At 46.1% G+C, this 14487-nt stretch overlaps 2 protein-coding genes across 2 annotated transcripts in view; one reads left to right on the top strand and one right to left on the bottom strand.

Moving 5' to 3' along the window:
* Nucleotides 1-2979: 2979 nt before the first annotated feature.
* BHLHE41 (basic helix-loop-helix family member e41) lies at nt 2980-7750 on the bottom strand. Its single transcript, XM_046014054.1, has 5 exons — nt 7343-7750; nt 7137-7200; nt 6695-6802; nt 6258-6369; nt 2980-5806 (listed from the first exon to the last, which is right to left on the bottom strand). The coding sequence occupies exons 1-5, from the start codon at nt 7402-7404 to the stop codon at nt 4695-4697; spliced, it is 1458 nt and encodes a 485-aa protein (XP_045870010.1). The 5' UTR covers nt 7405-7750; the 3' UTR covers nt 2980-4694.
* Nucleotides 7751-11044: 3294 nt separating this feature from the next.
* The window catches only part of SSPN (sarcospan), a 107636-nt gene continuing 104193 nt past the window's right edge, over nt 11045-14487 (top strand). The window contains exon 1 of the mRNA XM_046010541.1: nt 11045-11132. Within this exon, the coding sequence (XP_045866497.1) occupies nt 11118-11132 (15 nt within the window). The 5' untranslated portion in view covers nt 11045-11117. The remainder of the gene's footprint in view (nt 11133-14487) is intronic.

Here is a 14487-nt window from a genome sequence, read left to right as displayed (position 1 = left end):
GTATTTTGTGGTTAGTTGTGGAAGAATGCCATTAGCAAGCAGCTTTTTTATGTAATAAGATGATCAAAAATATATAAAATATCCGAGGGCTTTTGCATAAGTGTTCTGATAGGGAATATTGCTGAGAATGTGCAAAACAAATGAAGGGGAAAAAAAAGGTTGTGGGAGAAACATGTTACTGATTGTACATGCTCACACAATTTAGAAAAGTGCCCCTCAGATGCTTCTGGTAGAGCCTATTTATTCTAATTTTAGACACATTTCAAAAGGGTGTGGTTTTGGTTAACAGTAAGTCAGAGATAGCAAATTAGGTAAGTTGGAGGCAGGCACTCTGACACATTAAGAAGTGACAGTTGGCAGCCTGATCATGAGTAAAGAGACTGAAAAACCTATAAAAAGCAGATATAAGAACTCAAAAAGAATTTAGCGCAGATTCCAGTACTCCCAGATGACATGCATTGTGCAAAAGTGATGTTTATCATGGTGACCCTGATTTACTGAGAATGGATAACTACGGAAAGGGAACTTCTTTCTAAGACATATTTAGACACTTTAGAGGACACATGTAACATATTTTAGTAAGCTTTCCACTAAAAAAATGTAAGGAAAAAAGAAAAAGAAAGATAAATAATATGGCACTTGAACATAGAAGCTTCAGTTTTCTGAATCATTGTTTCATGGGGTCACATATCGTTCCCTGAGGCCAGATAACTTGGACATCACTGGATTCAGAATTTTAAAATATCAACTTTTAAAAAGGTATAGTTTGACATTTGTTCGGAGTTTCCAGTATGGAATCACTGAACTAGTGTGAGCAGCCCAATTATAAGACAAATGTCCAACTCCTTTCTAGGAGCCTATTTTTAAAGTACATTCTGAACATGTTTTTTAGTATAAATCTCACAGGAAATATGTGATAATTTTCTGTGTAAATCTTCTATTAAATTCTATGAAAACCAGAACTTAACACTGTATTTAAGCCTACACAGTATACCCATTTTGAGCTGATGTAAAGCAACACAGAACAATGGGTATTGATGTGAGGGTCCGGTAGGTTACCAATTTTTGTTTAATGGAAAACACCAGATTGCCATCTGAAGTAAAAGACAATTATCACCATAGTACAGCCAGCTTTTAGCATTGTAATGGCCTTCATTGGTTCATGAGGGCTCTGTTCATTTTCGTCTAAAGGCCTTAGTATGTTTGCCCAGCCTTGTCTTCTAAGGATCTCAGATTGGCAATCACCTTCCACGGAGAGGTTCAGAACTGACCTGTGACACATTCAGAAATAGGCTGAGGCTTCCTTTACCTACTTTCGAACAAAACTTAGGGCCTGCATGGCCAATAACAGAGAACTAAATGAAAAAAATACTTTTCACAATGATAGGAACTAAAACCCCAGTTAAACTTTAAATAGTTATTAAAATGTAGTTTCTAGTGCCTTAGGTCTTTATGGGGAAAGGGCCTCTTATCAGTTCAGAATAATGTTTGCTGAGAAATATATGTATGCAAAATCAAGTGGCATAATACTATAGGTATACTATACGTACACAAGCAGCACTAACCCACGATTGGTATTTGTCTTAAGTTGAAAAATCACATATATTACAACACGTTTTTGCTTAAAGTTCACCACAGCAGGTATAGGACCATCCTTAGTGAATCATTCCTGAAGTCATTACTCCAGTGTTTTAACTCATAAAATAATCAATTACCAAAATAACAAATTTCAGATGCCATGTAGATAGTATTATTTTTCAGTTCTGAAAATCTATCTTATTACCATGTAAGTACATGGGCATTTGGACTAAATAACTGACCTATAAAATCTGGTCCAACCTGAAGGTTGTTTACTTTATACTGAAATTATACAATTGCTAAGACATCTATTGTTCTCCAATTAAATCTGAATCTTTTTTGGTTATGAAACTAATATTATTACAATATGACATTAAGATGTAGCTCAAAATACTTAAAATATTTTTCCAATTATTCTGAGTTAGACAATATTTTTCCAAGTTCAGCAGATTACAATGCTCCAAAATCCTACATGGTTTTCTAATGGTAATTTTTACATCCTTTGTTCTTGTGGTTTATTTATACATTTCATGAATGCTGTCCAATCAAATTCAGTTTATGTGGTTGAAGATGCTGTGGCGGTAGGTAGTTTACTGACTTGGGGATGCAGTAGATCTTGGCCTCTTTTGCTAGCTACAGGTAGCTGTTGTCTGATCTTAGGAGGGTACAGGATAGCTCTGGACTTCATACTGTAAAATGCAGGGGGCTGGACAAATTCATCTCTGATGTTCCTTTGGATCCACATTCTAGGACTTGGTAGTTTGGTTGCCGTAAGTCAGCAGAGGGAGCACTTTTTCTACATCTCATAAATTTTGACTACTATTTCAACACCTTTCAAAAATCAAGGGGTTTGTGAAAGTTATTGAAACGAAAAATTGACATCCTTCCTATATCAAATCACAAATTTGGCCATGAATCTGAGAAAAGCCTACAACTAATTTACTTCTTTTCCTTGAATTCTATGATTAAGTCCCACAGAAGAATTTTTTATAAAGGTTAAGGAGCTAAAAAATATAAGAAGAAAGTTAAGCACCCCTAAGTGGCAGCGTATTTATTCTGGACCCAGTGAAGGAGAAATGCCAGACCATCCAAAAGTCTATCTGGAGTTAAGATGAGAAGTCAAAAATTCATCAATCAAAATCATGAGCAAATTGGGTCTAACATAAACAGACCACGCAAGGGATTGGTAGGTTTTTCTTTTGCACTTTTCATTGAGATACATTGGAAACAAGTAGGCAGACATAGCCAGAGCCTGAAGGCTTGTAAGAAACTGGAAACGTGTGCTATCAAGCCAATGACAAAGTTGTATATCTGAGAACGTTAATAACTTTCATCCCTAAATCATAGATACCTTAAAACTAATGGAGCATTATGCCTTTTTAATTATTAGACAATCTCGTATCATATATTAAAGTTTTTATTCCTTAGTAAGAATTTTAAAATCACAAAATAGTGTGGCAATATTTAGGTAATAGAATTTACGGAGTGCTGAAAATACTAGAATATAAAGATAATTTCTAGTTTATCTTCACATACTAAAATTTTCTAAACCAGCTGGTTTCTTGCAGACGGTATTTATTTTTTTTTAATAATTTAAGACAGCATAAGCTTGTACCAAGCATAAGCATTGTAACAAAAGTGCAACTTTTCAGCAAATCCTCCCCAAAAGATATTTTAACTCAAAATATCATTAGCACATAGTTTCTCCCTACAAAAATAGCATGTCAGACATCATTAATTGGATGTATTAACAACTATGTACATAAGAGCCACCTTGTAGGCTAAGAGTTTAACGTTGTTTAAACACAGCGTTTGAGGCAAACAGTAGCAACAGCAGCAGCAAATGCACCAAACTGACTAAAAGACCCAGATATTTTCTTCACTTATAGTCAGACTGTTGTGTCTCACCCCTTACATAACATTCAAGTGAGATTTCTCACAGTGCTACCTTGGCAACAAACTAAAAATATCTAGACAAGGTCTTGGTTTAAGCCTTATTAAAAAAGCTTTCTTTGTGATTATCTGGTATCTGGTTTGGTCTCCAGAAAATACATAGACTTGGAGATAGGAAGGCCTCCCAAGGCTTCATTCCACATCTTTACAGCATTTCCAATCAAAACTGACCAGTTTAATGCTTTCCTCCACTTTTGTTATTTAACAGAAAATAGGAGAAATCATTTTGGATTTGTTTTTAAGTTCAGTGCACATTCCTTTTTTTTTTTTTTTACAGCAAGATTCTAAAAACTTAGAAACATGGTGAATTAAATAATGGCAAGGTGGGAATAGATGCACTCTATATATACATATATGTATATGTATATATATGAAAGAATGAAATTAAGACACGTCAATTAATTCACGGTTAATTTCCCCATAAAGTGCTAGTAAATGTACCAAGAATGATTCTGGCCTTCCTCATCCATCTCCTTCCCTGACTCAGTTCTGACAATGGCCCAACTCTGAGTCTCTTTAAACAAGAGCAAGTTACTAAGGGATACCATTCAAACCACTTCAGAAGAGGTTGCAACGTACGTGACTGGATCCTCACTTCTTCCTCTTTGAAAAATACAGGCCTTTAAAAAAGCTGAACATTATAAAATACTGAAGAGTAAATTCAATTCTAAAAGATCCTCCTTCTGCCTGTGGAACGCCTCCTGAAGCAGGTGGGAGAGCTAAGCGGGCAGATAGGAACTACCCGCTGGCTTTTGGAGGTCAACTCCTGGGCCACAGTCCCCCTACCCCGGTTCAATCAGCTCCCCCACGGAGCAGACCCTTCTCCCTCCGGAAACAGGTTCTGCATTTTAAAAAGATAAGGGAACATGGCCTAAAGAAAGGCAAAACTGATTTGGGCGAATTCTTTAAAGAAAGTATCAATATTGCAGAGGTTCTTTTATAGCTGGTGGGGGAAGAAAGGGCCGTTAGTGTGCAGGAGGGTGGGGTGGTGAGGGATGAGCAAAACAGGAACTCCGAATGTACACAAAACACCTGTGTTGTTGTTTTAAAAGCCTGTCGTGCATCTATTACACTTCCTCCCTTAAAAACGTTAAGGGTGTTTTACTTATTAATATTATTACTCCGCGAGAACCCTCGTCCTGTCTAAGAAAGGGGGCGAGGATTCAGTGGGTTTCCTTTCCTGACTGCGAGGGATCTTCCTGAGCGGAGCTCTCCGGGTTCCCGGGCTCGCGGGCGCCGGCGAAGGACAGGTGGGTGCGGCCGTGCGGGTGCGGGGGGTGCAGCGCCCCAGGGGGCGCCACCTCGTGCGGCAAGAGGGTCGCGGCGGCGGCGCTGGCCTTCTCGGGAGGGGGCGACAACACCGAGGACAGGCAGGGGAAGGCGGCGGCGGCGGCTGCGGCTGCGGCGGCGGCGGCGGCCGCCGCGGGCGCGGGGATGCCAGGGTACAGCAGTGGGAACGGGGCGGCGGCCGCCGCCGGGTACAGGTACTTCTCCAGGCCACTCTTGTCCAGGAAGGGCTGCACGTAGGCGGCGGCCGCAGAAGGCGAAAGGAAGTAGAAGGGCAGGCAGAAGGGGGCCGCGGCGGCGGCGGGCTGCGCGAAGGGCGCGCCCCCGCCTCCGCCGAACGCCACCAGCGAGCTGAGCAGGGCGGCGTCGGGTCTCAGCAGCGCTGCGGCGGCGGCCGGGTCGGGCCCCAGGAGCGCGGCCGCCGCTGCCGCCGCGCCGCCCCCCAGGCCGCCGCCGCCGCCGCCGCCGCCGCGAGAATCCAGCTTCATCCTCTTGGGCGCCGGCGAGTCCTCTCCGGGCGGCTCCTGCTTGATGGTGACGCGGCCCGCCCCGGAGCCCTTGCCCTTCTCGCGGTCCGGCCTCGCCTCGGCCTCGCCACCGTAGCCGCTGTCGGTGTCCGTGTCGTTCTCGGCGGCGAGCTCGGCGCTGGGCTGAGTCCGCTGGATGACCGGCACGCAGTGGGCGAGGGGCTCAAGCTTCTGCCCCCCGCGCTCCAGGCAGGGGGCGGTCGCGGACCCTGCGGGGGCGGCGACCGAGGGCGCGCCGGTGCCTTTGCTCAGAGGAACCTGTTGAGTCAACAGCTGGGGGGTGGGCAAGAACTGGGTGGCCACGGCGTGCAAGTGGTTGATCAGCTGGACACACCGCTGCTCCCTAGGCGTCCAGCTCTCAAACCGGGAGAGGTATTGCAAGACTTCTTTGGCGCATGTTTGAAATCCCGAGTGGAACGCATCCAAGTCGGACTGAATGGGCGATTTCAGAGATCGCTCCCCTAGGACGAGGAAGGGGGTGGGGGTGGGGCAGAGGAATGGAGGCAACAAGAAAAATACCGACGTTAAAACATCTGCTTATCACGTGGGCCCTACATTGACTAAAGGGATCTCGGTTTTTCCTCTGTATTCGGGTGATATAATCCACCGGTTGCCGAGGGGCGGGGGTGGGAAGCAGGGGGGCGCTCTACTCCCAACTGAAAAGCCAAAGTGGAGAGCGCAACCGCCACTTTAAATAAAAATCTGATTCCTCTGAGTTTTGCTGAAAGCCTCTAGGATGCTTCGGGAAATGGGCACTTTCCAACGAAGGGAAACTATAAGCAATTTAACAAATGAGAGTGAGCCCGTGGGCCCGAGGAAGGAGGTGGGGGGTGGGGGCAGAGTCCTAAACACTGCCCCTCTGTGGGCTGCCCGGGTTCATCAGGGGGAGCTGGCCTCCCTGAACTGACTTACCATTCTGTAAAGCAATTATCTTCTGATGCTGCTGTTCGGTTAAGGCTGTTAAAGCTTTTAAGTGTTTTAAAGTTAATTCCAAGACTACCGCTTTCTCCAGATGCCCCAGAGTCTGCAATGGTGCAAAAGAGAAGGGGGCACTTGGTTACTAAAAACACATAATAGGCTTGATTGGCACTCCGCTCTGCACAGCAACTTAAGCAAAGACTCCGAAAGAATCACTATTCCTATACTTCTTGAGCTTTCCAGAAGACGGGTTATACATGACTTCTTGCCTTCAGTTGTGAGCACCTACTCTTGAGTTTGTGGGAAACTCTACACTACAGCACAAGTAGTAAGGCTTATGATATTTACATTTATTCTTATATCTCTGGGAGTAGTACCAAGCTATTAACACGCCCTGGGAGAGCAGCAAAGAATGAAAATGTGCATCTTACTGTCAACTTCAGATGTTCAGGCAGTAAATCTTTCAGCTGAGCAATGCATTCATTAATTCGATCTCTTCTTTTCTTTTCTATTAATCTGTGCGGTAATTTGTAGGTATCCTTAATATACGACAATCATGGAAGAAAGACAACAATAAGCTACACATTTATTGGATAAGACAATAAGTCCCCCCCCCCCGAAACACCCCCACCCCCATATTATGTGATAAATTATGCCCAAGAAACCTTTTGCTCTGGACTGTTCTGAAATGCAATTTGAATTCAGGTGTGATGTTTAGTCTCCCCCTGAGAGTATCCAGCAAACCACTTAAAATTCACAGTTGGGGAAGCTCAAGGGCTGGAATATATTTGCGGGCAGAGCTTCGCTGTGAAATCAATGGCCCTAATTAACTATCCAGGCAGGTTATGGGGAACATCGGAAACTTACACTTACCTTGCTATCGTCTCGCTTCATGCTTCTTTTGGGCTTACACATATACAAAGAGGAATAGTCCAGTCTGCAAAACAGAAATCAGCATCAGGCACCCATTCGGGGAGGGGCACTGTCCTTGCCCGATCCATACCACTTTCTGGAGAAGAAGAAAAAAAAAAATCAAACTGAAGCCTAGACAGATATACGCAAGGGTGCGTGCACCTTACCCTATAAAATCTCTATGTTCCAGTAACTGTCTCTCTTGCAAATGAGGAATTCCTTCGTCCATGTTCAACCGCTGTCCGTTTCCTCTGTTTCGATTTTTGGGGTTCTGTTCTATAATCTGTGGGACGATAGCTTTGGGAGATCTTGGGGGGATCTGTGCGTCTCCAGTCTCTCTCTCCCTTCTTCAGTGCAGTGTTGAAAGTGTGAAGCAGTTGGTTCCCCCCCCCTCTCCCACCGCGCTCGCTCTCTCGCACACACGCACACACACGCACGCACACTTGCGCCGGCCCCACTGCGCTGGTAGTTTGCTCTCACTCCGGGCAGTGTTTGGCCACAGGGCACGCGCGTCGCCGGCCAGACCAGCACCCAGCTCACGTGCGGAACGTACCATCCGCGGTCCAGCCCGGAGGGGGGCGGGGGAGGAGGGGCCGGGCCAGGAGGGGGTGTCGGGAGCAGGCTACGAGGGAAGGCGAGAGGCAGGAGGGGGCGGGGACACCTGATCAGGGCCACCGGAAAGGAAAAACAACTTCGGCCAAGCTATTCATCTTCCCAAAGGCGTTGCAGTCAGCTGGGGGAGGGGGAGGAGGCGCCAGGGGGTGCGGGGCAGCCAGGGCTTCCTCGGCTCGGAAATGCTACTCCCTCAGTTCGTCCGTCATTACGGTGCAGGAACGTGAACGTGGCTTTTTGCTTCGCCACCGACTGCATTGGTGGTTTGGACCAGAGAAAGGAAAGAGAATTCACGGTGGGTAAACTTCAGTCCCAAAGGAAAATTTGGAGACTTGTTTGCTCACCGCTTAGTGGCCTGGGGGGACCCCTTGGCCCTGGTTGGAGGTTACCCCCTAATGGGGCAACTTGAAATCCGTTCCCTGAAAGATTTAAAATAAATGAAAATGTAGTCACTGAGTCAGAACGTCGCAATCCAAGTGTTTTCGGCGACACAGTGTCCCTGGGCCACCCAAACTTCCCGCAGCAGCCGGAATTGCGGTGCCACTAATCACAGAAGCGGATGACGACGTTTGGGGCCTCTGGTGCTCCCAGAGGAACGCGGCGGGAGGGAGGGGGGAGGGGGGCACAAGAGGGGCTACGGCGGAAAAGCAATGCAGCATTATCACTCGCCGGCTAAACTCCGTCGCCCCTCATCGCCTCCGGTGGTGCTGCGTGGTCTCCCCCCCCCCCCACGTACCCCCTCCCGCCGTGTGATAAGCGACGCCGGGAGTGTGCAGAGCCCACGTTTACTACCGCTGGCACCTCCAAAGCCTCCCTCCTTAATCCTGTCTCCAACGGGTACCAGCACAGGGCCAGCAACGTGATCCGACCTGCCGCTGCTGCCACATCACTGCGCGGGGAACCCGTGCGCGCGCGCGCTCGCTCGCCCTGTAGCGGCGGCACCCGGCGCGGGGAAGCACAAGCCAGCACGAGCCGGGTTACCTCTCCCCAGAGCCATCCCGGGAGCATGACTCACTGCTAGCGAGAGTTACAAGAGGTGCCCCGAGATGCGCACTGCCCACGCCGCCAGGCTCAGTGGGCGATCAGGGGCTTTGGAGGCCAGGGGAAAGCTCGTCCTGCGGGACTCCCAGGGCTCCCGCCCCGCTGCTGCCGCTACTCGGCTCTGCTGGAGGCGGAAAGGAGAGAATATATGTTGATTTCTCTTATATAAGTAGATATAAAAATCGAAGTCTTTCCATCCTGCAGCAAGAGTAAGGTTCACATTCTCCTGGGTTATCCCCGAAACCTTCATGATTGCCAGCGGCGCACGAACCCAGGGGAGAAGTACGCCGAATGAACCCGCACAGGGGCGCAGCGGGGGCTGGGGCGGTCGCTACGCGTACCCCCGTACCCACCCCCCCCCCCGGCCCTCCCCGCAAAGCGCGGGTTCCGGGGACGGATCTGGGTCGCGGGCAGCGGCGGCTGGGAGGAGGTCACGTGTCTGCGGGAGTCGCGTCTCCTCCTAGCCTCCAGGAGCCGCCCGGCCGCGGTGGCGGCGCGCGCTGCTGCAGTCTCCCGAGTCCTGGGCGGAGACGCGCCGCGTCTGGCTTCGTGACTCCCGCGGCGACGGCGGCGGCGGCGGCGGCCCGAGCTCACCCGGGCAAGAGGAGACGCTCGCGGTCCGTCCACTTCGTCTCGGGAGAGGGCCCTTGAAGGTCTCTCGACTTCCTCAAATATGGGGACGGAGTTTGCACCAAAGGGCAGTTGAATAAGGATAATACTTAGAAGTAATTTTTAAATACTGGTTTTATTTTAACCTCGATTCAACCTCTCTCTTGTTTCCAAGTCATTGGGTGGTTAATTCTCTTTAGTGGGGAGGGCACTTTGATGCCCTCCTAGTGGCATAAGCCTGCAGTACTGTCCGCTTGTTCTAAATGGACCCAAAAAGGGGGAGCGGAGGAGGATGCCTTTAAGGTGAAACCTCCCTTTATAGGTTTGTGAATGTTCGAAGTAAGAAAAGGCTAGATAGAATATTTAGTGAAAATGAGGTCTGGATCACTTCATCTTGGCCTTGTCAATAGAGCAGACAAGACACAAGGCAGACGTTTGACTAGGGCCAGCCTTAGGGCCTAATTCTGGGGCGGACTCTAAAGCAGTTCAGAAGAGGAGGAAAAGGCAAAGACGACTAGTGGATCATGGGTGTGTTATTGGATGTACACTTATCGTCATTGGAAGACAGAGAGGCCTGTTGCTGCAAACGAATCCTTTTGTGTTACTACTTGGATCTCATCATCCTGTCCCAAGCTTTCTCACCAGGCCCAACATTTTTGTTTTCTCTCCCACTTGTTTCTTTTTCAGACCCCCAGCCCAAACTGAGGATGGAATCATTTCTAATTTTTGGTTTCCTTTGTGGTTCTCGGTCCTCCTTTTCTTCTGTCTTTCCTCTCCATGCCCACCTTTTCACTTATTTCTCCTTTTCTTCTTTTCCCTTATGTTTTCCTCTTCCTACCTTTTCCCCATGGAAGGTCTGCTTTTGTTCTTACTATACCGTTCTTTCTTTTATCTCTTTGCTTTTTGTCTTTTTTCTTTCATTGTTCACCTGGATAACTCTTCTTGCTTATCCACTTCCTATCAGGCATAGTTTAATGCTTTCTAATGTCCTTTTGCTGCAAGGAGGGGATGACAGTAGCTGAAAACTAAGGGTGTAATAATAGCTAATAGGTAATAATAGCTAATAACTAATAATAGCATTTACAATTAGAGAACCTGAAAACTACTCTGGGGGCTTTTTATGTATGAACTCATTAAACTTTTCCACAACCCTATAAAGTAGATCCCATTATTGCCTCCATTCTACGGATGATGTAGTAGATAGGTAGGGGGATAGGAAAAAATGTGCCTATGCTCCCAGAGCAGGATTTAAGCACAGACAGTGGGCTCCAGAGTCTCTGCTTTTAATGAGTATTGGCCCTTGGTGGGGGTAATAGGGCCAAGGTCTGAATGTTAAGTAGCTGTGTTTTAAGCAATTTACCAATGTCAGTGAGTGTGGGCATTTGTTGTAGTGTGTGTGGGGTGGCGGGCATTGTTGGATGAGAGGTTGGAAAGGAGAGATGTTAGCACTGGAATAGATGGCAGAGAAAGAAAGGCATGAGAGAAAGAAGGATAGCAGTCTTTTGTCAGTGAAGTGATTGATTCCATTGGCATCTAGCTCCAAATTTATTGATTTAAACCCAAATCTCCTAATTAATTGTTATAATTTCATACAGATGGACACATGGAAGTACAATGTAGAAAAGGCTAACGTTGGCCAGCTATTCACCATTTCCACTGAGCAAACCAAGCCGAACTCTAATGCGAAGACTGCAGGTTAGTAATAGCAAAAGTTCACCTGTGGTGAGGTTAGAAAGGGGGGAAAAATCACCTAACAAAGGAACAGAAGACTAGAATGCCCTCTTTGGGTATGTTTAAAAATAGGTTGAGTTGTATCTTTTGAGGAAGATTTAATGCTGTCCTGCTGAAAGCCAAGGAGATACAACGTGAGCTTAAAACCCCTTTGAGCCTATAATTAGAGAATTTTGTGATGGCTTGCTTTCAATTAAAGATACCCATCTTTCTCCTTTTAATAGGTGAGGGGGAAGCTGCTTCCACTACTTTTCTTTGGTTAAGTAGGGAAATCACTACCTATAGAGACGCTAAAGAAAGGGAACACTTATCCCTGTTCCCACCCCTCCCCCACCCCCACGTAAGTATTCTGAGCGCTATGCTCATTATATTCACCTTGTGACTTTGGATGGTCTTATCATGTTTGCTTGCAAAGTCTTGGATTTCTAGCAGAAACTGAACTCTCCTGAGAGGATTAAGGTTTCCGTAGAGAAGAGAGGTTTTCTTTTCTTTTTTTTTTTTTAATTAATTAATTTATTTTTATTTGCTTATTTACAGCATAACAGTGTTCATTGTTTTGGCATCACACCCAGTGCTCCATGCAGTACGTGCCCTCCCTATTACCCACCACCTGGTTCCTCAACCTCCCACCCACCACCGCCCCTTCATAACCCTCTGGTTGTTTTTCAGAGTCCATAGTCTCTTATGGTTCATCTCCCCTTCCAGTTTCCCTCAACTCCCTCTCCTCTCCATCTCCCCATGTCCTCCATGTTATTTGTTATGCTCCACAAATAAGTGAGACCATATGATACTTGACTCTCTCTGTTTGACTTATTTCACTCAGCATAATTTCTTCCAGTCCTGTCCATGTTGCTACAAAAGTTGGCGTCTGGGTGGCTCAGTGGGTTAAAGCCTCTGCTTTCGGCTCAGGTCATGATCCCAGGGTCCTGGGATCGAGCCCCACATCAGGCTCTCTGCTCTGTGGGGAGCCTGCTTCCTCCTCTCTCTCTGCCTGCCTCTCTGCCTAGTTGTGATTTCTCTCTGTCAAAAAAAAAAAAAAAAAGAAGAGAGGTTTTCTGCCTCTAAGGTTCTGCAAGCCTCTGGGGAGGAAACTAGGGTGTTTTGGGATTCCCAGTCTGATTCAAACTTAGCGGTCATCTTTAATAGCCTTAAAGACCCCAGATCTGCCCCTGCTGCTCTGAAAATACCCCATTAGTGGGGCAGATGTCACTCTACATCGTTTTACATTAAAAAGAGAAATGCATCCCACGAAGCAGAGTTCATAAAAGTCTGAAGTAAAAAGTTTATGGTTAATGCTAAAATGAAGGTAGGGTGGGGCCGAATGAGATGATAGATTAGGGATAAGTAAAAGCTTCCCCTGGAACCCTTTCTCTGGACACTCACACTGCTCTCAGTGGAGAAAAGTTAGTGTGGTCAGGCGCAACACAGAAAGAAGGCCACCTCACAAAAGGATCTTAGAAGGGAGGGAAACCCCAGTGCTACTCACCAGGAGCCAAATATAGCTTTTAAATATTGATAATGCTATTTTGTGAAGCTACCAGATTTAAAATCCCAGAATAGAAGGTTGGGTTTTGCAGTTCCATACTAAGCAAATTAGCAGGAACAGCACAAGTGTCTCTGTTTAATTTGTAAAAGAACTTAAGTCTTTCTGGAGACTACCAATTAATGTGTCTGTGGTTATAAACATACACATGAATCACATTTTATATTTATGTTAACACTGCTCCAGAAGTTTATACACTTGCTCGTCTTTACATAGCACCAAAGAGCAGGTAATAGGAAGTAGAGGAAATGAATTTTATCAGTGCTGAAACCTTCATGTTTTGTAATTATGCGATTATCACAAACACTCGTGCAGGTTGTCCTGAATTTAATATATGCTTCAAATTCCTAAAGGGATCAACCAGGAGAGACAACTACAAGGGGGATCTCCCTGGCTCTCCTCTCCTCAAGTATTTGCCTAGTCTCTCTGGGGGCCCACGTGCTTAAGATTCTACTTGAACCCAGAAAAGTAGAGTGAGGAGCATGTGACAAGCCCATAAGGATTTCCGCAAAGTGATCCCTGCATTTCTCTGGATTCTCCTGGACTAGCAGGATGGTGGAATCCAGAGAAACTGCATGAAGATGGAGTCTTTGGACATCTTTCCCCTCACCCTTGTTACAGCTGATGAAAATCTGCAGAAAGTTTTCAAAGAGATACATGCATATGCATTGTGAAACACAACTGGGAATGAATAAGATGTACTAGACTAGACGCCCATTTATCTCACCTGCCATTACAGGGATGTTCCTTGAATACTGATTTCAGATGGTGTCTGTCCAGCGTGGAGAGCCATCTGGTCTGCTCAGAGTCTGGTGCTTTATAAGGGCAACAAAAAGACTTGGTAGGGAGGATTTAATCTATGCTTAGAACTGTCAGTAAAATTTATTTGACAGTTAACTTAAATTCACATCTAATTATCCAAAAAAGTAATATGGTTCTGATATTAGCTTACAATCATCCTTGACAAGGAAACTGATGGAAATCTAGACTCGATGTATCAGTTAAGATCTGTGTTTGAGCATTCCTTATCATTTCTACCCAATAATTTCTGCTTACGTCGACGTCCAGTCCTATTACAGGAGTGCTAGAAGTACAGTTTTCTAGTTGAGGGTCTCCAATAGTGTAGGGGTTCTTTTAGTTCAAAGGGAGCAGAGAATGGATATTGGGTCAGCGTGAGCCATCTCTGCGGTGGTCTGACTAAAGGAAATGGCTTGTTCAGGTCCTCTTCTTTTCTTCACCAGTGGCCTTTTTTTTTCTCTTCTATGCCATATGTGTTGGCAGTGTCCCTTTATTGTATGAGGGCATTTAATATCAATTTCAGAAAATTTTCAGTCTTTCCATCTGCAGTTGCCTAAACTTAACTAGCCCCTTAAGCACATGCTTTTTAACATCTGTATTCTTAAGTGCTAATAATTACAGAAATCTGTGTAAGGAGGGGATTTACCAGGATTTGCTTTTCCTGCAGAATGCCAACTGCAGCTGCATGTTTTCTGGGAAATGATTGTCTTCCTTTTTATGTAGCGGCATCTGTTCCCTGGTTGTTCTGTCTGCATTGCTCTGTCTTCCGCCCCTGGCATCTGGGTTAAAGGAAGCAACCCCCTGCAGAAAGCTCTCTCTGGTAGGGTCCACCTGCTTGTAGCTAGGACTTTGCCCTTCATCTACGTCATCCACTTCCAGCAACACCAGCGAAGGCCACAACGACTTCAGGTCAGAAGTGAGTGAGTGTGAGTGACTTGGGTTCTTAAATCGATGAGGGAGGAGAGGAGAGGGAGGGGA

The sequence above is a fragment of the Meles meles genome, chromosome 7, assembly GCF_922984935.1.
Source record: "Meles meles chromosome 7, mMelMel3.1 paternal haplotype, whole genome shotgun sequence".
Taxonomy (NCBI): domain Eukaryota; kingdom Metazoa; phylum Chordata; class Mammalia; order Carnivora; family Mustelidae; genus Meles; species Meles meles.
Note: the sequence above shows the minus strand (reverse complement) of the source record. Positions and strands in the feature narration are given on the sequence as shown.